The sequence below is a fragment of the Olea europaea genome, chromosome 20 (assembly GCF_002742605.1).
Source record: "Olea europaea var. sylvestris chromosome 20, O_europaea_v1, whole genome shotgun sequence".
In the NCBI taxonomy this organism is placed as follows: domain Eukaryota; kingdom Viridiplantae; phylum Streptophyta; class Magnoliopsida; order Lamiales; family Oleaceae; genus Olea; species Olea europaea.
The window spans coordinates 16,215,493-16,242,499 of NC_036256.1; the positions used below are offsets into that span (position 1 = coordinate 16,215,493).

Genomic DNA, 27,007 nt, shown 5'->3' on the forward strand with positions numbered 1-27,007 from the left:
CCATTATTTATAAATAGATAAAGTGCGATAAATTGAATTAAAATATCTTCGCAACTTAAACATGTATTATGTAGGCCATGTTTGGTAGTCATTTTTTTCAAAAAGCATTTTCTCTTTCTTTTTTTCAACCACACATTTTTTATTAAAATAATATTACACGTAAATTATATTTTTTTCGTATTTTTCAATCACATATTTCACATCAATTTACTATTCTAAAATATATTTTTACATAAAAATGATTATCAAACAACCCATGGTATATGTTTGGGTTAATTAAAAAAGAATTTGGTGGAATTTTTATTTATTTATTTATTTTAGTGGGCCGAACAAGTTTTCGAGTCAATCTGAAAATCCTCCCCGTATCCCCTTAACCCTTCTCCAACGTTGTTGCCCGTCGGCCAGAGCCGCCCCGGCCCCGCCCCGCCCCGCCCCCCTTTTCACAAGCAATTCCTCAATATACGCAGTCGCGGTGCAAAGAATCTACCCGTCTCTTTTATTTGAAAATCTATAAATTCTCGAAGAACTATTCTCATAGAGCGTGTTGCAAAACAGATTTTAGCTTCTCAGAACGGGTGAGTTCATCCATAGTATAATCTTCATCAGGATTTTAGTAAGGAAATATGTGCACTTTACTTTTTAGAACAGTATTCCCAATCCATCGGCAGCTGGGTGATTCATGCTTTTACAAATCCTCAGTGGGTATATTTCTTCGTAATTTATCTGCTTCTTCTGTGATAGAACAGGAAAAAGCTGAACGTTTTCGCACCCTTCTGGAAAATTATGAATTTAGTGATACCCAAATTTCTAGACTTGCCAAGGAAACCCCAAACATCTTCTCGTGCAATCCTCAGAACATTATTTTGCCTAAACTCAAATTCTTTTTATCTATAGGAGTCTTGAGTTCTGACCTGCCTAAAGTTATTATGGGTAATCCAGCATTGTTGGGAGGAAGCATTGAAAAACAATTTATCCCGTGTTATAATTTTCTCAAGACATTAGTGGATTCTGATGAAGATATTGCTCGGATCCTAAAGCGCAGTCCTAGAATTTTATCTTGCAATTTGAAAGTAATGGAGCCCAATGTAGAGCTATTGGGTGAAGCTGGGGTGCCAGAGAGCTTTATCTCATACATGTTAATTCACTTCCCTCATTCAGTGCAAATGAAATGTGACAAGTTTAAGAGAAGTGTGGAGAAAACAATTCAGATGGGATTTGACCCCTCAAGGATGATGTTTATTCGAGCAGTTCATGTGTTGTGTGAGATTAGCGATCAAGCGTGGGAGAATAAAATCAAGGTTTATAGGAGGTTTGGTTTGTCAGATACTGAGATTGTATCAGCCTTCAGATCACACCCTCTGTGTATGAGGTTGTCCGAGGAAAAAATTACGAGGGGAATGGAGTTTTATGTAAACGAGATGAGCTGGTCTCCTGCCAAAGTTGCCCGATCCCCAGTTGCCCTCTTTTACAACTTGGAGAGGAGGATCATCCCACGGTGTCGTGTAATCAAGATTTTGATGGATAAGGGTTTTGTGAAGGAAAGTTCTACTGTAATTTACTTTTTGTCAATGACTGATCCACAATTCTTGACTAAGTTTGTGCTCAACTATAAGAATGATTTGCCTGAAATTATGGATGTCATCATGCTTGACAGATCTCGTAGAATCATAGTTGGTAGTTGTTTGAAGTAAACGTAATGCAAGTCATGATCCTTCCCGTTCTATTGTATAACTAGTTTTTCAAGATAGAAACTATTTTTGTGAAGTGAAGTTGCTATGATTAGCTATTGACAGAGCAAATATTGATTGTTTAGTTTAGCATTTTGCTTCTTCTCTGAAAACGAATGGAGCATGTGCTAAATTCATACAGCTTTAGCTTGGTTGACCCTTCATTATGGTATGACTTCACATGGAATCTCCCTTTCGTTGGGCAAAAATCTCTTCTGTAATTTGCACAATGACAGTATCTTGTTTCACATTGATATTTAGTTTGGCTTTTTGTCCTTATTTATTTCTCTTCGAACCTCCTGGAATTGGTTCTCTTCCAGTGGCAAATATTTAACTTTTTATGACAGTAAAATGTGTTTATGACTTGCATAGCATCTTCTCACTGAGTACATGTAGCCAATGTTATGTTTCCTTCAGGGATCACTTTTTAACAGAAATTCTTTCACTGTTACTTTGGACTTTGAATGTTCTTGATGCTTAAAAATTATACCATCAACGTACTTCATTGGTCATTATGGTGTCTTGTATTCTTGATGACTTTTCTCCATCACGTGCAAATTGGACATGGTTGTGGTCAGTGGTGTGTGCCCTGTTACACATACCAAGTATGGAAGGATAACACTAGTTGGATTGTATGTCCTTGCTTGTAAAGGGAGAGTATGTAGTCTTGTAAGTGTATATTGTTCTGAGTAGCATTTGATTCGATACCCCTTGGCTTTTACCAGAAGGCATATTTAAATTGAGTGGAGTGGCTGTCATGGAGGTAATAATGCTCCAGTAAGCCACTACCCCCAATTGCCAAGTATGAGACAGGTCATTTAGCTGTGGCAGTTGATAGATAATAGGAGGAGATTGTGGGCTTTAGTGCACTGCCAAGCATTTCTCATTCTCACAAATCATTCTCTCTAGCCGTGGTCGATTCAATTATCTCATTGGCTGAGCTCATAGGTTCATCTCCTCACTCAATCGGAGGTAAGGCTGATAGCATCATGGTCAAATGAGTTGACCTGAGGCCTGAGGGTGGCTTGTACTGTCATGCGACCATCTATAGGCATGACCATCGACTATTGGGCTGTCGTATGGGTCTTGCTAACGTATATGGCTGTAACCAAGTCAGATTTGAAGAGTGTACGCCTATATCCAGATTGCGTTTGATTTGAATTGACTACAAGAAAACATTCACTTGCATCATTTCCCCGTTGGAAATAAAAAATTATGGGATGAAAGATTAGAGAGAAAAATTCAGACAATTCTTAAAAATATTTATATTCTATGGCTTGGCTCAATAGAATGTCTCAAGCACAAGGCCTTTTATCGGTACAAAGGATCATAAGTACATTGTATGAACTTAATAGACTAATTAATGACTTTTCCTACATACTATGAATAATAGAATACAAAGAACCATTTGGATACATGATTTAAATAAATGCATGAATATTAAATAAACTAATTCATGTATCAAATTTAATTTTTTTCGTCATTCATAAATCAAGTTTAATTTCCCACACCCTTCTTAAACTTGATTCCATTTTGATAACTCCAATCCAAGTACGCAATCTTGCAAAATCATCATTCTTCAATGGTCTGGTGAAAATGTCTGCTACTTGATCATTGGTCTTCACATAAGCAAGCTCAACTTCTTTGTTCTCAATGCACTTTCTAATGAAGTGAAATCTCGTATCTATATGCTTACTTCGATCATGGAACATAGGATTATTACCCAAAGCAATAGCTGACTTGTGATCAACATAAATTTGTGTAGCTTCATTTTGAGGCATATAAAGCATCTCCAATAATTTTCGTAGCCAAATGGCATAACAAACACACAATGCAGCGGAAATATATTCAGCTTCACAAGTAGAAAAGGTCACAATGGGCTGCTTCTTTGAACACCAAGTGAAAGCGGTGTTACCCATGAAAAACAAAAATCCAGCGGTGCTTTTTCGATCATTAATATCACTAGTCCAATCACTATCACTATAACTATTAAGCTTGAAATTTGTAGAAGAAGAATAAGTTGAGTCATAATCAAGGGTACCTTTAATGTAGCGAAGTATCCTTTAGCAATCTCCAAATGAGTTAAAGTTGGTGCCTCCATATAATGGCTAACAAGACCAACACCATAAAGAATATCGGGTCTTGTACAAGTCAATTATCTGAAGCTTCTAACAAGCTGTCTATAGAGAGATGGATCCATTTTCGTGCTCTCGTCATATTTTGATATCTTTGTTCCACACCCAATGGGAGTACTCATCGGATTGTAATTTTGCATTTTGAATCTTTCAAGAACTTTCTTTGCATAAACTTTTTGACACATAAAATGCCATCTCCATTTTGTTTTACCTCAATTTCGAGGTAGTATGACATAAGCCCAATGTTAGTCATCTCAAATTCTTGAGCCATCATTCTCTTAAATTCATCAAACATGTTTTCATTGTTGTCGGTGAAGATCAAGTCATCAACGTACAAGCACACAATCATAAAACCTCCAAATACGTCATTTTTTTAACGTAAAGAGCATACTCATGTTGACATTTGATGAATCCATGATCTTGAAAATACTTGTCAATCTGGCTATACCATGCTCTAGGCACTTGCTTCAAGCCATATAGCGTCTTCTTCAACTTCAAAACTTTATCTTCATGTTCCTTGACAATATAATTCAATGGTTGTTGAATGTACACTTCTTCTTCAAGGTACCCATTCAAGAAAGCGAACTTGATGTCCATTTGATAAATTTTCCACTTATTTCGAGCTGCCAAGGAAATGATTAATCGAATGGTTTCCAAGCGAGCAACGGGGGCAAAGACCTTATCACAGTCAATGCCATGCTTTTGGCTATAGCCTTTGGAAACAAGTCTTGCCTTGTATTTCTCCACTTCTCCTTGAGTATTTTTCTTTACTCTATACACCCATTTCATGCCAATTACTTTTTATCCTTCTGGAAGAGAGGCTAGCTCCCATGTATTGTTTTTTTTATTGCTCGGATCTCCTCATCCATTGTGTGCTTCAATTTTTTGTCTTTCATTGCCTTTTCAAAGTTCAATGGCTCCATGTCAGCGAAGAGACAAAACAAAAATAGATTATCAACAATTTTAATTTCTTCATAAATCTTTATAAGATTTCTAATACGACTCGATCCTTCGGAGGGACTATTATGAGGAGATTGAGGAGCAGGAGAATGCGGTGAAGTGGCATCTTCACTTGCATTTTGGCTAGAGTCTCCTTGGAAAGGAAAAATCACGTATTCTTCATTTTTCGGAACATTCCAATCCCACGAACTTCCTTCGTCGAATTCCACATCTCTACTAAAAATAATCTTTCAATTGCAAGGATTGTAAAACTTGTAGCCTTTAGAGTTTGCATTATAATCGAAGAAAACAAACTTCTCACTTTTCTCATCAAGTTTTAATCTCTTCTCATCTGGCACATGAATATAGGCAATACTACCAAAAACACGTAAATGAGAAACACTAGGTTTCTTACCACTCCAAGCTTCTTGTGGAGTCATGTCTTGAACAAGAAATACTAGACAAATACACGACACATGCAACAGCCTCGGCCCAAAACTCCTTCTCCATACTCTTGCTCTTAATTGTACTACGAACCATGTTGAGGATGGTTCTATTCTTCCGCGTCACAACACCATTTTGTTGCGGTAATCTTGGAACTGTATGGAAATGCTGGATTCCATTGGTATCACAAAAATTGTTAAACTTATTGGAAGTAAATTCTCCACACCGATCCGTCATTAATGCTTTGATTGAATTGCCACTCTCATTTTCAACAAGGGCTTTGAATTTTTTGAATGCTCAAAAAACTTCATCATTCGTCTTCAAAAAAATAAACCCAGGTCTAGGGGAGAAAAATCATCAATAAATAGTAAGAAATAAATTGTTTTACCATGAGAGGGTGGTTTGATTGGCCCACACACATCCGCATGAACAAGTTGGAGTGGCTTTGTTGCTCTTGAGGTGGATTCCTTCGGAAAGCTTCTTCTAGTTTGCTTGCCAACGAGGCATCCTTCACAAAGTTGATTAGGATGATTAGTTTTTGGCAACCCATTCACAATTTCTTCATTCGTCAAGGTCTTCAAGTCACCAAAATTCAAATAATCAAATCTTAAGTGTCAAAGCCAAGAATTGTCTTCAACACAAGCTTTTAGACACCTTGGATGGTCAACATTAACATTGAGAAAAAACAATCTATTTTTCTCCACTGGCACCTTTGCAATCAGTTTATGAGAAACATCTCTCAAAGTAAGGCAACGATTCTTCAAGTGAATGTCATAGCCATTCTCAAGTAATTGTCCCAAACTTAAAATATTATACTTCAAAGTAGGTACATAATAAACTTGAGAAATCAAAATATGACTTCCATTTTTAGCATGAATAAGAACATCACTTTTGCCATTTATTGTAATTTTAGTTTCATCTCCAAACACAATGTTGTCTTTTACCGACTCATTTGTTGTTGAGAATAACTCCTTGTTGCCACTCATGTGATTGGCGGTACTGGTGTTAAGGTACCAAGATTGTTTATCTTTTTCTTCTTTGGTTGCCAAAAATAACAACAACAATACTTCATCTTCTTTTGCTTCAACATAATTCACTCTTTCTTCATTATTGGTGGTGTCACTCCTACATTCGGAAGCATAGTGACCATATTTATGACAAGTGTAACATTGAACATTGGACTTGTCATATCTTCTTTCGCCACCTCTTTTGGAGCCAGAGTTCCAACGCCCTCGTCCTCTCGATTGATTGATAAATCCTTCATTATTCAAATTTTGTTTTCCATCATTTCTTTCATTATTACGACTATAATTTCCTCCACGACCACGACGTCGACCATGAATTTGACCTCTTCTTTGAGATCGTCCTTGCTCTTTCTGTTGACCTCCCAAGGAGATTTATTTGGAGAACTTTAGCCACCGATTCTCCTTTCTTCTTCAATCTTTCTTCATATGCTTGCAAGGACCCTATGAGTTGATCAAGAGTCATGGTATCCAAGTCATTAGACTCTTCAATGGCAATACTAACATACTCAAGTTTTGAGTCAAGCGATCTAAGAATTTTCTTGATGACACGACTTTCTTCAATATTCTCCCCATACCGCTTCATATGATTGACAACGGAGGACACTCTAGTGAAATAGTCAAAGACAGATTCAGATTCTTTCATGTGCAGAGATTCGAACTCCCCACGAAGGATTTGAAGGTGAAAACTTGAAATTGTTCTTGAGAATCTCCCAAACTTCCTTAACTTTTGTTGATGACGCAACTTTCTCGAACATGGCTTCATCTAAGCCCATGTGAATAATAGAGAGGCGTCTTGATCTAACTTGCAGTACCTTTGCAAGTCATTCCTTTGAGCTTGACTTAAAGCTCCTTCATTCTTTGGTTCATCATAGTCTTTCTCTACAACATCTCATGCCTCTTGTGAGCCGAGCAACACCTTCATGCGTATGCTCTAATGTCCATAATTTTCTTTTGTTAGTTTGGGAACAACAAAAGGAAATAAACTATTCATCTTTGAAATGACTCTGATACCACTTTGTTGAAAATAAAAAAATTAGGGGATGAAAGACTAGAGAGAAAAATTCAGAGAATTCTCAAAAATATTAGTATTCTATGACTTGGCTCAATAAAATGTCTCAAGTACAAGGCTTTTTATAGGTACAAAGGATCCCAATTACATTGTATGAACTTAATAGACTAATTAATGACTTTTCCTACATACTATGAATAATATGATACAAAGAACCATTTGGATACATGATTTAAATAAATGCATAAATATTAAATAAACTAATTCATGTATCAAATTTAATTTTTTTCATCATTCATGAATCAAATTTAATTTCCAACATTCCCATACTGGCTTTATTGTTCAATATTTTGCCGCTGGTGCAATAACTTGGTGAATGAGTCCCTGAATGTGAATTCTGACATTTAGATGGGGGTAATGCAATTTTATTAATTGCTTTTGTTGATCCTTCTGGTCTCTTAATTAACCTTTCCAGAAACATGAAGCTCCGTTTTTGAATTGGTGAAAACACAAACAAACATGCTCGCAATCGTGAGTTAAATAGTTCAGTTGTCTGTCTAGCAAAGAACTTGAAAGAAAACCGGGTGCCTGCAGAGATTGAAGGGAGAAAGTCTCATTTTCCGAATATTGTGTCAAAAAGTGATTGAACAAAGGCAATTACCAGGCTTGCCGAGAGAGGGAGATCTTTGAAGGGGTCTTGGATTGCAAGCCATGATCTAGAAAGTGATTGTTCCCCACCCCTATATCTCTGTATCTCTCTGAGGTATGAACCTCCCACTGGCCACCCAATTCGGTGGATAATTATATATATGTAGTTGCAAATTCGTTTTCTTTTGAATGTGGGCATTCATCGTTTACGTTAGAATTAGTCCTCAACTCTATTGAATTCATAACTTCAGCAAAATCAGCAGATAACGTATTTAATTTCTTTCTCAAGGACAATTTCATATTTACCTTTGTTAAGGTTTTGCACTTCATCTTCTCCTCTTTGCAGTTACTTTCATATTGTCGAATGTTATATTTTCATCTTGTCTATACCATGATATCACTTTAAGTTTCGTTTCAATACTATCTTGATTCTTGAGTTTGGTTCCTTGGCTAACAGTAATGTGCCCAAGAAAGTGTTCTAGAAAATTTAATATTTGCATTCGAATAAACAGGATTTTGTTGGTATTGGCGTTCTTTCCTGACGCAGGTTTGGATCAAGATTGACGAAGGGAAGGCCCGGACCTCCTAGTTTGGAATTTCCCACCATGTTTTCCCTTTACACATAGGAAAGTTTATTCTTTCTTTTATCACTTAGGAGCGTGTGAGATGAAAGTCTCTTGCACGGTTTTGAATGTTCTTGATCTAATGAGGAGATAGGGTATGTTTGGAAGAAAAAACCACAACCCCTTGGGGTTATCTTGCACTTGGAAGATCGAATTTTGAATCTTTTGGTAAACTCTCTTTTAGACCTTGTTCACAATTTTGATACTACCTTGTTTAAAAGAAAAAAGAATCCAAACAGAATATACACCGAATTGGGGGAGTTTTCATACTGGTGGTGGTGGTGGAGCCGCGGTGGCGGCTGGGCCAGGATTTCAGGCTAGTGTTGGAAGGTTGAGGAAGAAGATGTCTTTTTCTTTTCATCTTTTATATATCTGTTAATTTAATATATTTAATATCCTCATAGTGTTTGGACACTAATATCCTAATCAATTTAAACAAGGTCGACGATTTGTTTTATTTCCCTCCTGAATTATTCTATGGGTACATAATATTGTACATAAAATGGATACCCTTATGTGCCCCCTAATGTATCCATAGAATAACCCTTCCCTCATTGGACTAAGGGTGTCAAAATAAAAAAGTTGAGGATAAAATTGTGAACAAAATTAAGGACCCAAGTGTTCCAATTTGTAGTCTTTGAAAACTTTCAATTTTAATAATTAAAAAAATACAAATGAAGAATTATAATGCAGAATGATTTGATTATACTGAGTTTGACTAATATTAATTTTTAAGTAAAAATATGTTGACTGAAATGAATGATAAGAGAAAATGATAATTGAGTTTCTAATTTCTCCATACAATTTCTACGAATGTTTGATTATTTTTTGCGCATCGGTTGTCAATAGAGTTTCTATAAGAAGGAAAATTCTATTTGTACATAATTATTATACATAATGGTGTACATAATATGACGTGGCAATCATCCAATTATTAATATGCAAGTGTGAGATTTGAATTAAAGGTTGGATTCAGTGCCACGTGTAATTATGGACACTATTATGTAGACAATTATGTACATGTAGCACTTCCTCTATAAGAAATGCTCGTGTCACAGCGTACGAGGACTTATCTTGGTATGCAGAAAAAGCTGTTCGAGAGCTAAATTTAATAGATTGGAGATCTTAATGTGGGATCAGGTGTCAATCTACTGTCTTAATAGTTGATTATTTCTTTTCTCTTTATCACTCAATTTTTTATTTTTATTTTTGGGTCTTAGTAAATTCTAACTCTCTTCAAGTTTGATTCTTTCTGCAGTGGATATGTTGCTGTTATTCATTTTCCTATTAAGATCTTTGGTTTCTATCGAGACCAGATGAAAAAATGGGATCACAGATCCTTCGGATGGACGTTTCAAGCGATTGATTTTATCCCTCTAGGACTAGGAGAGCCGCCACCACATCGGGCGATCCACCCTCATTCAATGAGGTGAGGCCACCTCCTCTCCATTAGACCGTCCTACCAAAGTTTTTCTCATCAATCTATTATCTTAATGCTTGATTATTAATTTTCTCTTTATCTTTCAATTTATTTATTTATATTTTTTTTGTCCAAGTAAATTCTAACTCTTTAAAACTTTGATCCTTTCAGCAGTGGATAGGTTGCTGTTATTCATTTTCGTTTTATTTATATCTTGTCAAGTTCGTATCATGCACTAAAATAAAATCTCTATAATTTTTTTGTCCAAGAGCTACAAAGGAAACTACCATAGGACAAAATCCTCTAAATACCACAACGAAAGATTATATACTAATTACATAATCAAACTATATTATTATGAAAATTATAATCTCGAACAGTCAAGAAATGTCAAGTAGAGTGTTACAAACCTTTTCGTATCTTTAACAGACGTTGTCGTGCACGAGAATATCACTCTTTCACATATCCCACAAGGGGTTTTGCATATCAGAATGTCCATGTGAGAGCTGTATTTGGTGCAAAGGATGCGTTACTTGCATTCTCTGTTGGTTTAAACCCTCCATTTCTAAGCTCTGTTCGTGCAGATTTTGGGGGCCCTCGGATCCCCCAACGCCTAAGAAATCCAGAGTCATCGTATCATTATGTCCCAAACTGGAATTCATTGTAGGGCTCCTACCCATAGCCATTCTTCCTTGCACAATGCCAGAATTTTCACTATCCTCTTGTTCCATAACATTCTTCAAGAAACCAGCAGAATACGGATCACTGTCCACTAGCATTCCGCCGTCCACCACCATGTCACTCAAGGCTGAGCCACCTGTCCTGGAATGGAACAACTGAGACAACTCTTGTGGGCTCTTCTGTAAAAGCTGGGTATCGAAAGTCCCTTTTGATTGCTCGTGAAAATTCAACGAAGGTCTTGATCCAGAGAGTTGATCAGAAACTGGCATGCTGCTAACAAATCTTTTTTGCATCATCGGAGAGTTCATAGTGTTGTTGCTTGAAGTTGCACCAATTTGGGCTGCCTTCTGCACTAATGCGGTAGCAGACGTATTGGCCAAGGATCCCAAAACTTGGCCACCATTATTGAGCTGAAGGGCTGATGATGATGAAGGAATGCCTCTCGTGTTCCCATAGAGATTGCCAGAATTGCTGGAAAACATGCTTCCTGCTGCCATATTGTTCATGGATTTGAATGGCATTATTGGGACAAGTTCTGAAGGGACAGATTTGAGGGGGTTGGTGAATTCTGATAGTTCCATGGATGTGTTTGTGGGCATATTTGACAAGATTTGCTCAGGCATTTGGTCTTCTAAATTTGGTAACATCAAGCTTTGGTTCATAACTTTGTTGTTTTCTTCAGCCAGTGCATCACAGAAAGCCCTGTGGGTGATAAAACTGTCTCTCCTGTGTCCAAAAGGATGCAACGAGGGATAAGATTAAATCCTTCTACTGAAAGAAAAGTGTAAAGAAATAATAGTTTTGTCCTCAGATCTTGTTATTTTTCCATTTCCAAGTAAATAGTAAAGATTGAATCAGGATATATTGTTTTCACGTTAAATAATCCATCATGCCAAGATATTTAGAAGCATTGGTGTGATGCATTGTGCAAGGAGTGGGAACTCGTGTCTCGTAGAGACCAAGGATCTCAGTAAAATGAAACAAATTTAGAAGCCCAAAAGGACGGTTGTTGGCCCAGTGACTATTTCTCTTGTTCGGTCCAATTTTTAGTCCAACTAAGTGAATGTACCAGATCTTGAGAAATCGTGTTTCTTAAACACGACTATTGCATTTGTAACTTAAACTGAATAGATGGCTAAAGTGTGGAGGATTTATGGCCGTTGGATGCAGGGTTAGCTGGAATCGATACATATACTATCTACAAGTCATTTGGACTGTGGTTTTTAAACCCTAACCTCTCTATGTTCTCTGTTTTTCCTTTGTGCTATTCTGAAAAGATTCATCATCTGCATGATATTCTTGTAAATTCTTGAGTGGAATTTTGAGGGCTGTTAATCAATAACACTTACCCTTATTTATGAGTTGTTTTGATTCCTTTGTGTAATAGCAGAGAATGAGTTGAGACGAAGAACTTTTTCAAATACCTGGTGTTCCTCTGTAATCGATATTCTATCCCGTGTTTTAGGCTGTGCTAGTGGATTTGGGCGAAATCCTTATGGATGCCGAACGGGGGATTAAGCATTAGATAGCGATCGTCGAACCCTCGAGGCCTTTGGTCGAAAATTCTCATGTGTTCTTTGATTTCTTGTTACTTTTATTGCATTTTTACGTTAAACTAGTTGAGTCACAAATCTGGGACCAACAATGGTATCAGAGCTTGAAAATCTTTTGATTCATATTCAAATTTGTTTTAAAACTCGATCTGGTTTTGGGCGACAACTATTTTAAAGTAAACGTCAGATCTAAGAAGATCTGTTAATAATCTTCAAAGAACTTTTTATATCTAAGCCTGGAGTTGATCTTTTGTATCCTTGGGTATCTCTTTTATGTCCGTAGTTCTGGTATCAAATTTCTTAACCTTCTCTGTAATTTTTTTTTAAAAGAAACTGTTAAGGGCTTTTTTATTTATTAAAAAAAAAAAACAAAGGATTTCTGAAAACCTCCCTAAATCTACCATTCCTTAAGAGAATCCTAGAATCTGAGGGAACTAGGGTTTCGGCTCAAGGAAATTCAAAAACGATTTTAGTGGTTCTTGAAACTTATATTGTACTATGTGTGTGCCATAATATTTTTGGGTTAAATTCATATACCTACTCTGGGTTGCAACATATTACTAACTTTGTGTTGATACTCTAATTGTGTTCTATTTTTGGGATTATGCTCTTCTATATGTGAATAACTTGATACCATATGCTTTGAACCTTTCATGTTGTTTATTGAGTGTAAGCATACTTGTCCACGACATATTTATTGTACACTCTATCCTTATATTTGGATTATATTCTCTATCTTGCAATTGGTTTATTTGAAATTGATTTGTTTGATATATTTTTGTTTATATCTCGTTTGAGAACAATTACTACACCGTTACATAGCATGACTACTAAAATAGACGTTTAGATGTGAGATGGTAAAGGAAACTTTTAGTCTCTGGCACCAGAAAATGAAAGCATTTATGCTACAATTGAAATGTGCTAAGGTCATTGATGAATCTTGGCAGAAAATCGAGTTGCTGATAGGAAAACTGAATAAGATGAATTAGCTTGGGGTACTATGATTCTCCACTTATTTGATTCTGTAATTAGAAAGTGGGGAAAACAAAAACTGCTGTAGTATTGTGGACTGCTTTAGAGAAATAGTATCTCATTAAGACCTTGCCAAATAAGTGTTTTCTTTGGAGACAAATCTTTGGCTTTAAGTTTGACCCTAATATTGACTCAGAAGAAAACATGGATAGATTTAACAGGATCACCTTAGATCTTATAAACTATGGTGAAAAGATCTCTTATGAACAAAAAGTTATTAGTCTACTTAATGCACTAGGAGAGAAATATAAAGACATAAGGAATGACTTAGAATACGATATAAGTGACTTGATTGTTGATATCATTCTTATCTCTCTTTTAAACAGAGAATCGAAATTAAAATCTAAACATAGAGAGGTCCTTCATGTTAAGAGTGCCTCATCTAATACAAAAACTAAAGTCAAATGTGTGAGTAACTTCGGTCAAGCCAATTATAATAAAGACAAGAAGACCTGTAAAGGAAAGGCTAAGAAGAAAAAGTGCTACTATTGTAGGTAAATAGGTTATTTTATAAATGTTTGTTTTAAGAAAGCTAATGACCAAAAGAATGAGTCTAATCATGAGAATGGCTCATTAGCTATTGCTGTCTCTTATAAAGAAGCAAAGGCAAATATTGGGATAGCTTGTGTGTCCTTAATTGTAAGGTCTGATCAGAACTAGGTTCTTGATTCAAATTGCTCTTTTCATATGAACCCCAATCTTAGTTGGTTCTTTGATTTCTCCAAACTTGATGGATGTTTTGTGAGACTTGGAAACAGTAAATCATGCCAAGTAAAGGGTGTTGGCAATATTGTTTTGAGATTTGAAAATGGTCAATACATGATATTAAAACATACTAGGTAAGTTCCAACCTTGAGAAGAAATCTCATATCCTTAGGGGTTCTAGATGATGAGAACTATCAGATTGAAAACAAGAATAGTTTTACAAAAATAATTAGAAACCAAAAGCTTATTTTCAATTCACCTAAAACTAATGGAATCTATGTTATTAGTTCTGAACTTGTTTCACCCAACTGTGCTATAAACTTGTGACACAATCTGATAAATTAGAATTATGGCACAAGATATTAGGACAGCTTAGTGAAAAAGACTTGAAATTTCTTTCAAACGAAGGGGTGTTTGGAAAGGACAATGTTCAAAGATTAACCTTTTGTGAACATTGTGTTATGGGAATGCAAAAGAGATGATCTTTTAAGGCAAGTATACATAAGTCTCAAGATGTGCTTGAATACATTCATAGTGACTTATAGGGTCCTACCCCTGTATCTATAGCATCGGACTATAGATATTATCTTTTTACCATAGATGACTACTCAAGGATTTGGATTTTCTTGTTAAAATCAAAGTTTGATTCTTTAACAATTTTTAGATGTTGGAATATATTAATTGAAAATCAAACCGGTAAGAAGATTAGAACTTTAAGGACTGACAATAGGCTTGAGTTTTGCAATACTAATTCAATCTGTACTGTAGTGAACGTGGAATCTTGAGGCACAAAATAGTGATCTACACCCTTCAACAAAATGGAATTACTGAGAGAATGAATAAGACCATTATTGAAAGAATTAGATGCATGTTGATTAGTTCAGACTTTTCAAAGATATTCTTGGGAGGGAGGGGAGGAGGAGGAGTAAAGACAGCCAATTACTTGATAAATAAGTGTCCTTCTAGTTCACTAAACAGTAAAGTACCTAAACAGATGCGGTCAAGATTAACGCCCGATTGCTCTTATTTTAGAATCTTTGGTTGTGCAACTTATGCACACCATATTGATTCCAAATTAGATTCTAGATCCATGAAGTGTATTTTTCTAGAATATGGTGAAGGGATTAGAGCATTTTCAAGAAACTTTCTATTTTTAAAAAGTATATTCTATTATTTGGAAAGTATTTATAAATTTATAGAGTTAAAACATTGAACTATTCCAACAAGTTCTTTATATTTAACACTTAATTTTACAACTCTCAAAATATTTATTATTTTTGTCTATCTTTTATTTTAACTAGATTTTCTCTAGATTATTTTATTATTTTCCTACATAAAAAATTGAAACACTTTGAATGCATCTAATTATAGAGAGTGGGTAATTTGAAGACCCAAACCCACTCTTTAAATTAAATTGTTAATTTAAAGAGTCTCTTGAAGTATAATTTTAAGTGTTGACTCTTTAAAATAGAGAGTATTTCAAATTTAAATAGTCTCTAGGAAATGCTCTTAAATGATATAGACTATGGATAAAAGATGCCAGAGGTTATAAAGTGATAATAAGTAGATCTATAATCTTTAATGAAGATGATTTTTCATGTCTTGGTGACAAAACTAGGGAGAAGATAGTTGATAATGAATTTATTATTATTGAAATTAACCTTGACAAGCAAAATGTTGATGACCAGACATAGTTTGAGATGGAGCCATTTCAAATTGAACCTTATATCATAATAGAAATTGAAAACCTAGATGATGATCAAGGCTTAAATCCTGCACATAACCTATAAGATTATCAACTAGCCAGTGATAGAGAGAGAAAACATTTAAGACTTCCTTTTGGATTTCAATATGCAGATTATATATGTGCACACTTTGAATATGATCCCTCTGATACAAATGCAACTTCTTGTGAATAAGCTATATCATGTAAAGAATCAACCAAGTGGTTTGCAACAATGAAAGAGGAGATGGATTTCCTACATAAGATAAAACGTGGAGAAAAATCCAAAGACTGCAAACTACTAATTGATTCCAAATGGGTTTACAAGATTAAAGAGAGTAAAATCAAATGACAAAAGATATAAAGCAAGACTTGTAACAAAATGTTTTACACAACGAGAGGGAATAGATTATACTGAATTTTTTTCACTTGTTGTGAAATATACCTCTATTAGAGTTTTGCTTGCTATTGCAACTCAATTGACTTAGTGTTAGAACAACTTGATGGGAAGATTGCCCTTTAATATAGTTCTCTAGATGAAACCATATATATGACTCTACCAAAAGGATTTGAAATGACGAATAAATAGAACTTAGCGTTGCTTCTAAATAAATCCTTATATGGCTTAAAACAGACCTCAAGGCAATAGTATAAAAAATTTGATTCTTTTAGACAAAGCCTGAATTTTAAGAAATCTGAATATGTAGGGATGAGAGTTTAACCCACGAGCTCGTGAGCTCACGAGCCATGAGCTCGCGGGTCGAGCCAAGCTAAGCCCACGAGCAGCTAGCGAGCTCGTGATTTTTTTAATTTTTTTTTTGTAAATTTGCACATTTTTACGAGCCACGAGCCGACGAGCCGCTCGACCCGTTTGACATCCCTATGAGTATGATCCCTATTTTTATTTCAAAAGGGATGGAGAATATGAGTTTTTCTACCTACTCTTATATGTTGATGACAAGTTACTTGTTGTTCACAATTCTGTCACTCTTAACTCTTTAAAAGAAAAGTTGAAATCTAAATTCAAGATGAATGATTTTGGACCTGCTAGGAGGATTTTAGGAATGAAAATAAAAATGGACAAAATTAATAGAAAATTGTTTTAACAAAAAATCCATTATTGAAAAGGAGGTTAAAAGAATGATGAATGCGCCATATGATAATGTTGTTGGATCTGTTATGCATGTCATGGTATGCTCCAGACCTGATATAACCTATATGTAAAAAAGTAGATTCATGAGTAATCTAGGCGAGCTTCATTAGGAAGCTATGAAAAAATTGATTAAATACTTGAAAGACACATATCAGTTAGGACTTATGTTTAAAATTGATAAAGATGGCCTTAAATTGAAAGGCTATGTTAACTCTGATTTTGCTGAAAACTTAGACAATAGGAAGTCTACAATTGCATATTTTTACGTGATAAATAATACATGCATTAGCTGGAAAACTCAGCTTCAGAAAGTAGTTGCATTAGCTGGAAAACTCAACTTCAGAATATATAGTTGTCACGAAAATAGTAAAAAAAGGCCTGTGGTTAAGAGGTCTATTGAATGAATTAGGATTAATGGAGAAATAGGTAGATTTATGTTCATATAATCAAAGTGCCATTTTCTAAGTAAAAAATCCAATTTTTCTTGATAAAACTAAACACATAGATGTCAAGTTTCATTTTATTAGAGATATAATCGAAAAAGGTGATATTAACTTGATCAAAATTCCTACTAAGGTAAATCCCGCTGATGTAGGTGCAAAAGTAATACCACTCAGTATATCCATTGATTCTTTGAGATTATTGAATCTTGACGTTTGTTAATTTTTCTTTCACTTTCTTTGTGAACAAGTAACAAAAGCAAATGAAGTTAAGTTGTTTATGTTTAAATCCATTTAACTATGGTCTCAAATTATAGCAAGGTGGAGATTGTGAAGTTCTGGGATTGCTAAAATTTGAGTCCAAAAGAATGTGTAGAAATCCTACAAATGGACATTAATTCATTCTTGTACCATGATTAGTTCTTTTCCATATTTAGTTTTTCCATAAATCAGTAGATTGTAGTTTAGATAAATTCCATCTCTCCTTATTTAGGAGATTTCTTTTCTTTCTCCCTTACCCCATTTGTACTATAAATTGAGAGGTTGTATACATTGAAAATCATACAAAAAATACGAACAATTATTCTTGTGTTCATGGTATCAGAGCTTGGAACATAATGACGGAAGTCCCCATCAATAGTAAAAGCTCAATGTCATCTGAGTCCTCTCACAGCGAGGCAGAAATCAATTCTGCAATTGGCTCGACTGATGGTGAGAATGATTCATTCCAACTCACAGTAGAGAAATTGAATGGAAGAAATTTCAGGGAATGAGCTCAATCTATTATACTAGTAATCGACGGTAAGGGAAAGCTTGGTTACTTGACTGGAGAAACTAAGAAACCAACTAACGCCGTCCTTATGCAAAAATGGAAATCCGAGAACTCAATGGTCATAGCGTGGCTGGTGAATTCGATGATGTCGTCCATAGGGAAAATGTACCTCTTCCCGTCGACTGATAAAGATGTATGGGAAGCTGTCAGAGAAATGTACCCAGACTCATAAAATTCATTCCAAATCTTTGAAATAAAAAATTGGTTGTGGCAAACTAAACAGGGGGAGAGGGACGTTACCGATTACTATTTGGAAATGACCTTTCTCTGGTAGGAGCTCGATCTCATTGGTGAAGAAGAGTGGGAATGCCTAGGAGATAGTGTCAAGTACAAGAAGAAGTTTGAAAATGAACGTGTGAATGAGTTCTTCACTGGCCTCAATCGAGAACTTGACGACGTAAGGGGGAGAATTTTGGGTCGCCATCCACTGCCCTCTACACGCGAAGTGTTCACTGAGGTGAGGAGGGAGGAACATTGTCGAAAAGTGATGATGAAGACGAAGAATATCGACGACGTGGAGATGGTCCACTGGAATTAGAGCTTCTGGGCATGATACTGGGTCTTCAACAAATGGGCTAAAGTCATCTTATGGGCCATGTACTATTGGACCAGACTTTAATAATGTCGGGCCTTTTGCTGGATTGGGCAAATGAGCTGTTGGGTCTTCTAAATTCGAACTGAATGGATTTGCCTGGATTTACAAATTCATCAAAAGGAGCTATACACGTGATGGGCCAAAAACACCAAAATGGACGGCTGTGATGTGAACACTGTCGAAAATCGGGACACAAAGAAGATACTTGTTGGGACATACATGGGAAGCCCACAAATTGGAAATTGAGACCAAATGTTAAAACCGTGGCTACCAAGTCTTGGCCGATCAAATAGGAAACTCCAAAGAAACAAAAAGTGGAGCATTCAGCAGCAAGCAATCAGAACAACTCTACCAGATATTTTCAAGCCTTCAAACTCCAAGTCATCCTTCCACGCACAGTCCTTCGAGTTCATTAGCCCATAAAGTTAGTTTTCTGAAAGCCTTAAATATCTCATCAAAATATAAAACTCCTTGGATTATTGACTCAGGTGCTTCCGATCACATGACGGATTCTTACTACCTATTTTCCTCATACTGACCTTGTGCCAGCAATATCAAAGTTAAGATTGTAGACCGATTCCTCTCATTCATCGCAGGAAAAGGGAATATTCGGATCTCTAAATTTATAACTCTTAAATCTGTTCTTCATGTCCCGAACTTGTCTTGCAATCTATTATTTGTCAGTCACTTAAACTAAAGAATCCAATTGCTCGACTAAATTTTCTCAATCTCACCGTCTATTTCAGGACCTATCATCGGGGAAGACGATTGGCAATGCTAAAGAATACAAGGGACTTTACTACTTTGACGAGGCCAACGTGAGTAGACAATGTCAAACTACAATTTTCAATTCTATGTCTGTCTTAAGGATAGCAATATTATATTGTGGCATTATAGAATGAGTCATCCCATCTTTCAATACTTAAGACATATGTTTCCTTCCATTTTTTCGAATAAAACATCTATTGATTTTCAATGTGAAATTTATGAACTTGCAAAATATCAACGCACTACTTTTCCAAAATCCATGTACAAACCATCGAAACCATTCAGTATGATTCACAATGATCTATGGGGCCTTTCACGAGTCCCTAACCGGACTCATACCAAATGGTTTGTCACGTTTATAGATGATCATACTCGAGTTTGTTGGATTTACCTACTAAAAGAAAAAATTGACATCCGTTCGATATTCATTAACTTTCATAAGATGATCCGAACACAAATTCAAAACTTACGAACGGATAATGGTACCGAACATTTCAATTCCACTCTACAAGACTATTTACAAATGCATGGGATAATCCATCAAAGCTCGTGTGCCAACACTCCACAACAAAATGAGATTGCCGAATGAAAAAACAGACACCTTCTTGATGTTGCCCGTACTTTAATGTTTACCACATATATGCCAAAAATATTCTGGGGAGATGCCATCTTAACGTCAATCTATCTTATCAATCGAACGCCTAGCCGTACTCTTTCCTTTGAATTACCTATTCAAAGACTTCATAATTTTTTCCCTAATTCTCGACTTAACTCGAACATACCTCTCAGAGAGTTCGGTTGTACAGCCTTTGTTCATATTCATTCTAATCATCGAAGCAAACTTGATCCTCGTGCAATCAAGTGCGTCCTCCTCAGATATGCACGCATTCAAAGGGGCTATAACCGTTATGATCTAGAAACCAAGAAAATATTTGTTAGTCTTAATGTTACATTCTTTAAGAAAACACCTTACTTAAAAAAAACTCCCTTCAGGGAAAGAATCTGAGTGAAGATCAATTTCTAGACTTTGATATCTCTGTTGAGCCCACCAAAATCACTGAATCTAGAATACCACAGTGTACACCCTATTCTATTATGCCATGTATAGAGGAAAATTTGAACTCAGGGGGAGATATAGATAAACAAAATAACAGGGAGACATTGGTTTACTCAAGGATGCCAAAATCAAAGGAGGATCCCACATTCGAAGCACTAAGAGAATTGGAACTGATAATAGCTCCAGATGTTCTTAAGTCTCATGAGTCCAAACCTCCAGACACAGAATTACCTGTTGCTCTTAGAAAACAACCACGGTCATGTACTCTCCACCCTATTTCAAAATTCATATTGTATAATACTCTATCTACAGGATTTCGTACTTTTACATCTAACCCTGATAGTACAGAAATTCCAAGAAGTATTCAGGAAACCCTAAAAGTTCCCAAATGGAAGGAAGCAGTAATGGAGGAAATGCGGGCCTTAGAAAAAAATGACACATGGGAGTTGATGGATCTACCGAGAGGAAAGAAACCCGTAGATTGCAAATGGGTCTTCAATGTGAAGTATAAATCTAATAGATCAATTGAACGATATAAAGCTCTTCTGGTTGTAAAAAGATATACCTAAACCTATGGTATTGACTACACAGAGACGTTTGCACCAGTGGCAAAGCTAAACACAATTCGGGTCTTTTTGTCTCTGGCTGCTAACTTGGAATGACCTCTTCAACAACTGGACATCAAAAATGCATTTCTCAATGGGGAACTTGAGAAAGAGGTTTTCATACCACCAGAATTTTGCAAAGGAAATGAGGAAAACAGACAGGGGCGGACCCACATGGGGTCATGTGGGGCCAAATGACCCCACAATTTTCTGGAATTTTTTTTTTGGTGTTGAAAACTGAATTTTCTACCCCAAAAGTTCAAATCCTAAATCTAAATCTATATCCATATCACATGGTCCATATCCATTATTTAGTCCATAAGTATATCATATAATCCACCGATTTCTTCCCGAAGTGCAAATATCGAACATGAACAGCAAACAACCGATTTTTCCTTTTTGTTCATGATACATTGTTCGAAATTTTTTTTTGACCCCACAGTTCGAACGATCTGGGTCTGCCCTTGAAAACAGAGTCTGTAAACTCAAGAAATCATTGTATGGCCTCAAACAATCACTGAGAGCATGGTTCGATAGATTTGCAAAGGTAATGAAATGCCAAGGTTATCGGTAAGGACAATCAGATCATACTATGTTCTTCAAACAATCAGAAAATGGGAAGAAGACAATTCTAATTGTGTACATGGATGATATTATCCTAACTGGAAACAACACGATTGAGATGGAAAGACTCAAGAAAAATCTTGCAACTGAATTCGAAGTGAAAGACTTAGAACAAATGAGATACTTCTTAGGAATGGAGGTAGCAAGATCAAAAAAGGGTATTAGCATAGCACAAAGAAAATATATCCATGACCTTCTCATTGAAACAGGCATGCTTGGTTGCAGGCCATGCGACGTGCCTATTGATACTGGGAGGAAAACAAATGAGGATGGAAATCAAGTTGAGAAAGATAGATACCAAAGACTAGTCAGAAATTGATACACCTATCTCATACTAGACCAGACATTGCTTTTGCAGTAAGCATGGTGAGTCAACATATGCACTCACCAAAGGAGACTCATATGGAAGTGGTATACAGAATTCTCAGGTATCTCAAAGGCTCACTTGGAAAAGGGTTATTCTTTAAGAAGAGTGAGAACAAGAAAGTAGAAATATTCACAGATGTGGATTGGGTAGGCTCCAGAGACGATAGGAGATCGACAACCAGTTACTACACATTTGTATGGGGAAACTTGGTAACTTGGAGAAGTAAAAAAGGAACGTAGTAGCAAGAAGTAGTGCAGAAGCTGAATTTAGAGCAGTTGCCCAAGAAATATGTAAAGGACTATGACTAAAGAAACTCTTGGAAGAACTACAAGTCACAATAAAACTTTCAATCAAGATCTACTATGATAACAAAGCAGCCATCAATTTCTCCCTTAATTCGGTTCAACATGATCAAACTAAATACATTAAAGTAGACAGACACTTTATCAAAGAAAAGGTTGAAGACGGGGTTATTTGCATGACATATGGTCCTACAAAAGAACAAATTGTAGACATGTTTACCAAAAGACTACCTCAGCAAAGTTTTGAAGATTTCATTTGCAAGTTGGATATGGTCAATATTTACCATCCAACTTGAGGGGGAGTGTAGAAATCCTACAGATAGACTTTAATTTATTCTTGTACCATAATTAGTTCTTTTCCATAAATCAGTAGATTGTAATTTAGGTAAATTCCATCTCTCCTTATTTAGGAGATTTCTTTCCTTTCTCCCTTACCCCATTTATACTATAAATTGAGAGGTTGTATACATTGAAAATCATACAAGAAATACAAACAATAATTCTTGTGTTCAGGATGGTTGCTAGCACACTAACTATTTCTCTTGTTTAGCCCAATTTTTAGTCAAACTAAGTGAAAGTTCCAGATGTTGAGAAATCGCGTGTCTTAAATACAACTATTGTATTTGTAATTTAAACTGAACAGATGGTTGACGCTTGGAGGATTTATAGCCATGGGATCCAGGGTTAGCTAGAATCAATACACATACTATTTACAATTCATTTGGACGATAGTTTTCAAAAGCCTAGCCTCTCTATATTCTCTATTTGTGCTTCGTGCTATTCTGAAAGGATTCATTATCTAGATGATATTCTTGTAAATTCTTGAATGGAATTTTTAGGCTGTTAATCAATAACAGTTACCCACATTTGTGAGTTGTTTTGATTCTTTGTGGAATAGTAGAGTTAGTTGATAGGAAGAACTATTTCGAATAGGTGTCCTCTGTAATCGATATTCTTGCCCCATGTTTTGGACTGTGCTAGTGGATTTGAGTAAAATCTTAACGGATGCTCAATAGGAGATTAAGCATTAGATAGCGGTCAAAAATTCTCATATGTTTCTTTGATTTATTGTTACTTTTATTACGTTTTTACTCTAAAATACTTGAGTCACAAATCTGGACCAACAAGTACCAATTTTTCAAGTGAAAAGGAGTGAAGATTCATATCTAAGAGACAAACATGCAAATTTGGAAGTGTTTATAGACAGTTTAAATAATAAATGGATATAAATGATTCATGGTTCATAGATAAGTGAATAGTAATTGTGGATTATTCGAATTGTGTGGATAAAAAGTATCTTAAGTGTTTATATATAGCTCATAAACATCAGCAAAAAATAGGCTCAAGTTAACTTGACATGATCTAGGTACTAAATAGGGTTTTATATTACTACGTTTAATTGTTGACACGCTAGATTGAAATACAATTCTTTTTCACAGTTATATTTTGTCAAAGAGTTAAGCCCTTTGAACGGGGCAGTTTGCCAGGGAGAATGCCAGGTGGCTTAACTGCGTTGAATGTTAGATATGAAACAGATTTAAACTGACCAATACAGTGCTGCCACCTTGCAAACCTCCGTGTACATTGAGCATAACTCTTTGTCGAATTCTTGTTATTCATTTGACGTCACTCACTGTTCAGTTTTCTAGATTGAGAAGAATGTTATAGTAAAGAAAATAATTATAGAAAAGAAAACAAACAATACCTGGAGAAGATGGTTCCACAATCACATTTATATTCCCTTGTTCCACAAGTCTTTTGGTGAGCCTTCCAATCAGACTGCACTGCATATTTCTTTGAGCATTTTTCACACTTCCATTTCTTCTCTCCGTGTTTCCGGCTATAATGCTTCTTGATTCCGGTGAGATCGCCTAATGCACGCGCCGGATTATGGTGCACGCAACTCGGCTCTGGACATATATAAACTCGCTTTCTTGATGACTCGACTGTTCTTTGCTTAAGCTTCCAGGGAAGATTATGTCCCCTTCTATGCAGTTGCAGATTTTGATCTCTTTGAAATCCCTTGCTGCATATTTCACACACGAATCTGTTTGTTGCCATTAGGGTTTTTGGTGACAAAGCAATAACATCTGCAGTTGGATCTTCATAATAAAAAAAATGAATAGAATTAAATCACAGCTTGATTATTAATCCCAGTGTGTTGTGTGTGACATATATGTTTCTAGAAAAAAAAGGCAAAAACAAATTCAATAGGACGTCCATGATCACACAGTTGGACACGGGGGAAGTTCAATCAATACGAATGTGGACCAATAATTATAGTAATCATGAATAAAATTATTGCCCCATTTTTAAATAATTATTAGTATTACCGTTTAGTGAAAGTTGACATCAAAAAATGTCGAAGGTCGATATGGTTGCAACTAGACAACCTCTGCATCACGTTAATAGTGTTTTTTTTCACGAGTCTCGAGAATATTGATATCAGATTTTTTACTTCGACATTAAGATTTTCTGGTGTCAACACTGGTAGATTCATGTAATCCATCTCAAATTTATTAGGAAATGAAATATTTAATCTGTTGTTGAGAAAAAAAACTAAATCTACCTAGATAGATATCTTTTAGTTGAAAAACTGAACTTTATACTCTTACAAAAGAACCTAAAAGGGTGAAGTCTTATTGTACAAATTGCCACACAGTAGTAGATATTATAATAAACAAGATTTTTACTCTTTTTTTTTTTTTTTTTTTTTTCCTTAATATTGTTTTGTACTACTCAACATTGTGGACCAAATATGCATGTTATATCAGCAAGAATATACAAGATGTAGATTCAGGTATTTTAATGCAACTTCTGAAAAACGCATTCATCTAAGCTATGACATAAGCTAGATAAATCAATTCATAAAATAAGTAAAAAATAAAAATACTTAGCCTGAACTCCAGTAGGTCAAGATTTTACCTGGAGTTCCTGGTAAGTTTCTTTTCTTCTTAGAAGGCGGTTGCCTAGAGCTCGAGCCATTAGCAGAGTCGGCACCTTGGGACTGGTTTTGCAGTTGCACTTGCTGGAACTCTCCAGATGAAAAACTCCCATCTTCTCCTGTAACATTTGACATCGTATATATAGAAAGACAATAATTATTTTTTGTGTCTTTTTTATGGTTCTCAAACTTGAAATTGTTTCTCTCTCTCTTTTTCTTGTTGCTGGTGCATTTAACATAAAATCAGGAATCTGGTTCAGGTGGAGAGGGACAAAATTCAGGTAATTCTGGGTTCTGGTCTTCTTTGGCCTATATGATAAATATATGTATATATAGAAGTGATAAAAGACAGTTGATAAAGACACGCCCCTAACTTTGTTAACATTAATTAATTTATCTACCCCCACTCCCCACATACAGGTCCTAAATATTGTAACTTCATTGGTGCACTTCAAAGATTTTAACTAGCGACGGACTCAAAACTGATGACATAAATTCAGTAAGTCAAAAGCTAACTAGAAGAAAGTTTGGATTCAAGACTCCATTGGATCTTCTCAGTAGCTTCATTAATAAATGGAAGGTACGAGTACATACGTTATTAGGGCTGTACTTGCAGATTGAATTGGATTGGACCAAGACGACTACTGTTAAGAGACCCCGCCACTCATTTGTGTAACGATCTTTAATGATAATTGAAAAAAATTGAAAGTTGGAATTATCGTTTCTTCTGATGGGACTCCATATTATTGTCATGTGACGATCTACTAGCAAGTTCAATCAGGCCCACACTCCATATAACTATCCTACATGATCGAGATGAGGTCATATATAAGGATAGCCAAAGTGAAGCATTAACAAGTGTTTCGAGTGAATTATAGAGTCAGGCTATTATATCTTTGACCCAACCTTATTTTCCTATACGTGCTATGAATTACTCAATGAGTATGTCAGATTAGTGAGATATTAGAATTTGTCTAAAATTTACTTTCCTAGCTAGTTTTGTGTTTCTCAGGTTCGAAACTAGTAATGAAAAAATTCATACCTTCCGATCAATTTCATGAAAAATGCGATTTTTATATCTTCTCTAGGACAAGCTTAATTTGAAAGGTATGTGACGAATGAACAAATTTGTAAAGGAGGAATCAATACATTTACACATCTTATAAATGTCGTCAGCAAAATAAATAATTTAATTATTTTGACCAATAAAAAAATATTCATTATTTTAAAATTCACTTATTTCCTAATAAGAATTTGTTTTAAAGTTCAGCCAAACATGTTCTAAGTCGTGAAGACTTTAAATGAACAATATTAATTACAAATGATGTTGGATTCTCTCTCTCTTCATATAATTATTAACAAACAAACAGTACAAAACAGTGAAGAAGTCCTGGAGTTTGAAAACCTATATTTACAGTCAAATTTGAATTCCGGCTTTCTAGAGAAAAGGTCAAAAAAGTGAATAAAACCATTTCAATTGTTTCATATGGTAAACAAACAAAACGAATTATATATGCCAAATTTTGACATTTTTCACAGGCAAGATATGTTTCTATTTACTAGCTATGTTTATTCCTATTCCAAATGCGGATTCATTTGAATAATGCTATTTACAGTTGCCATATGTGGCATATATGTAATAATTAGTAATTTGAT

The 27,007-nt window shown here is 35.4% G+C and overlaps 2 protein-coding genes across 3 annotated transcripts; one reads left to right on the forward strand and one right to left on the reverse strand.

The window, feature by feature from the left end:
- The first annotated feature begins 334 nt into the window (after window positions 1-334).
- LOC111369828 lies at window positions 335-2,006 on the forward strand. 2 transcript variants are annotated; one of them, XM_022991497.1, is made up of 2 exons: window positions 335-575; window positions 747-2,006. In XM_022991497.1, exon 2 carries the CDS (start codon window positions 927-929, stop codon window positions 1,689-1,691), a length of 765 nt encoding a protein of 254 aa, XP_022847265.1. In that variant the 5' UTR covers window positions 335-575; window positions 747-926; the 3' UTR covers window positions 1,692-2,006. The 2 variants fall into 2 exon arrangements, with proteins under 2 accessions (XP_022847265.1, XP_022847266.1); XM_022991498.1 differs by having other exon boundaries at window positions 895-2,006.
- Window positions 2,007-10,278: 8,272 nt separating this feature from the next.
- Window positions 10,279-26,010, reverse strand: LOC111369830 (protein indeterminate-domain 2-like). Its single transcript, XM_022991500.1, has 3 exons — window positions 25,333-26,010; window positions 24,113-24,509; window positions 10,279-11,377 (listed from the first exon to the last, which is right to left on the reverse strand). The coding sequence occupies exons 1-3, from the start codon at window positions 25,484-25,486 to the stop codon at window positions 10,429-10,431; spliced, it is 1,500 nt and encodes a 499-aa protein (XP_022847268.1). The 5' UTR covers window positions 25,487-26,010; the 3' UTR covers window positions 10,279-10,428.
- Window positions 26,011-27,007: the final 997 nt, after the last annotated feature.

Excerpts from the sequence above, each read along its gene's own strand:
- LOC111369830 (XM_022991500.1), bottom strand. The coding sequence starts at position 25,486 with ATGTCAAATGTTACAGGAGAAGATGGGAGTTTTTCATCTGGAGAGTTC. Across the intron at positions 24,510-25,332 it reads AAACTTACCAGGAACTCCAG|ATCCAACTGCAGATGTTATT; the intron begins GTAAAATCTTGA and ends TTTATTATGAAG. Across the intron at positions 11,378-24,112 it reads TGTGGAACCATCTTCTCCAG|GAGAGACAGTTTTATCACCC; the intron begins GTATTGTTTGTT and ends TTTTGGACACAG.
- LOC111369828 (XM_022991497.1), top strand. The coding sequence starts at position 927 with ATGGGTAATCCAGCATTGTTGGGAGGAAGCATTGAAAAACAATTTATC.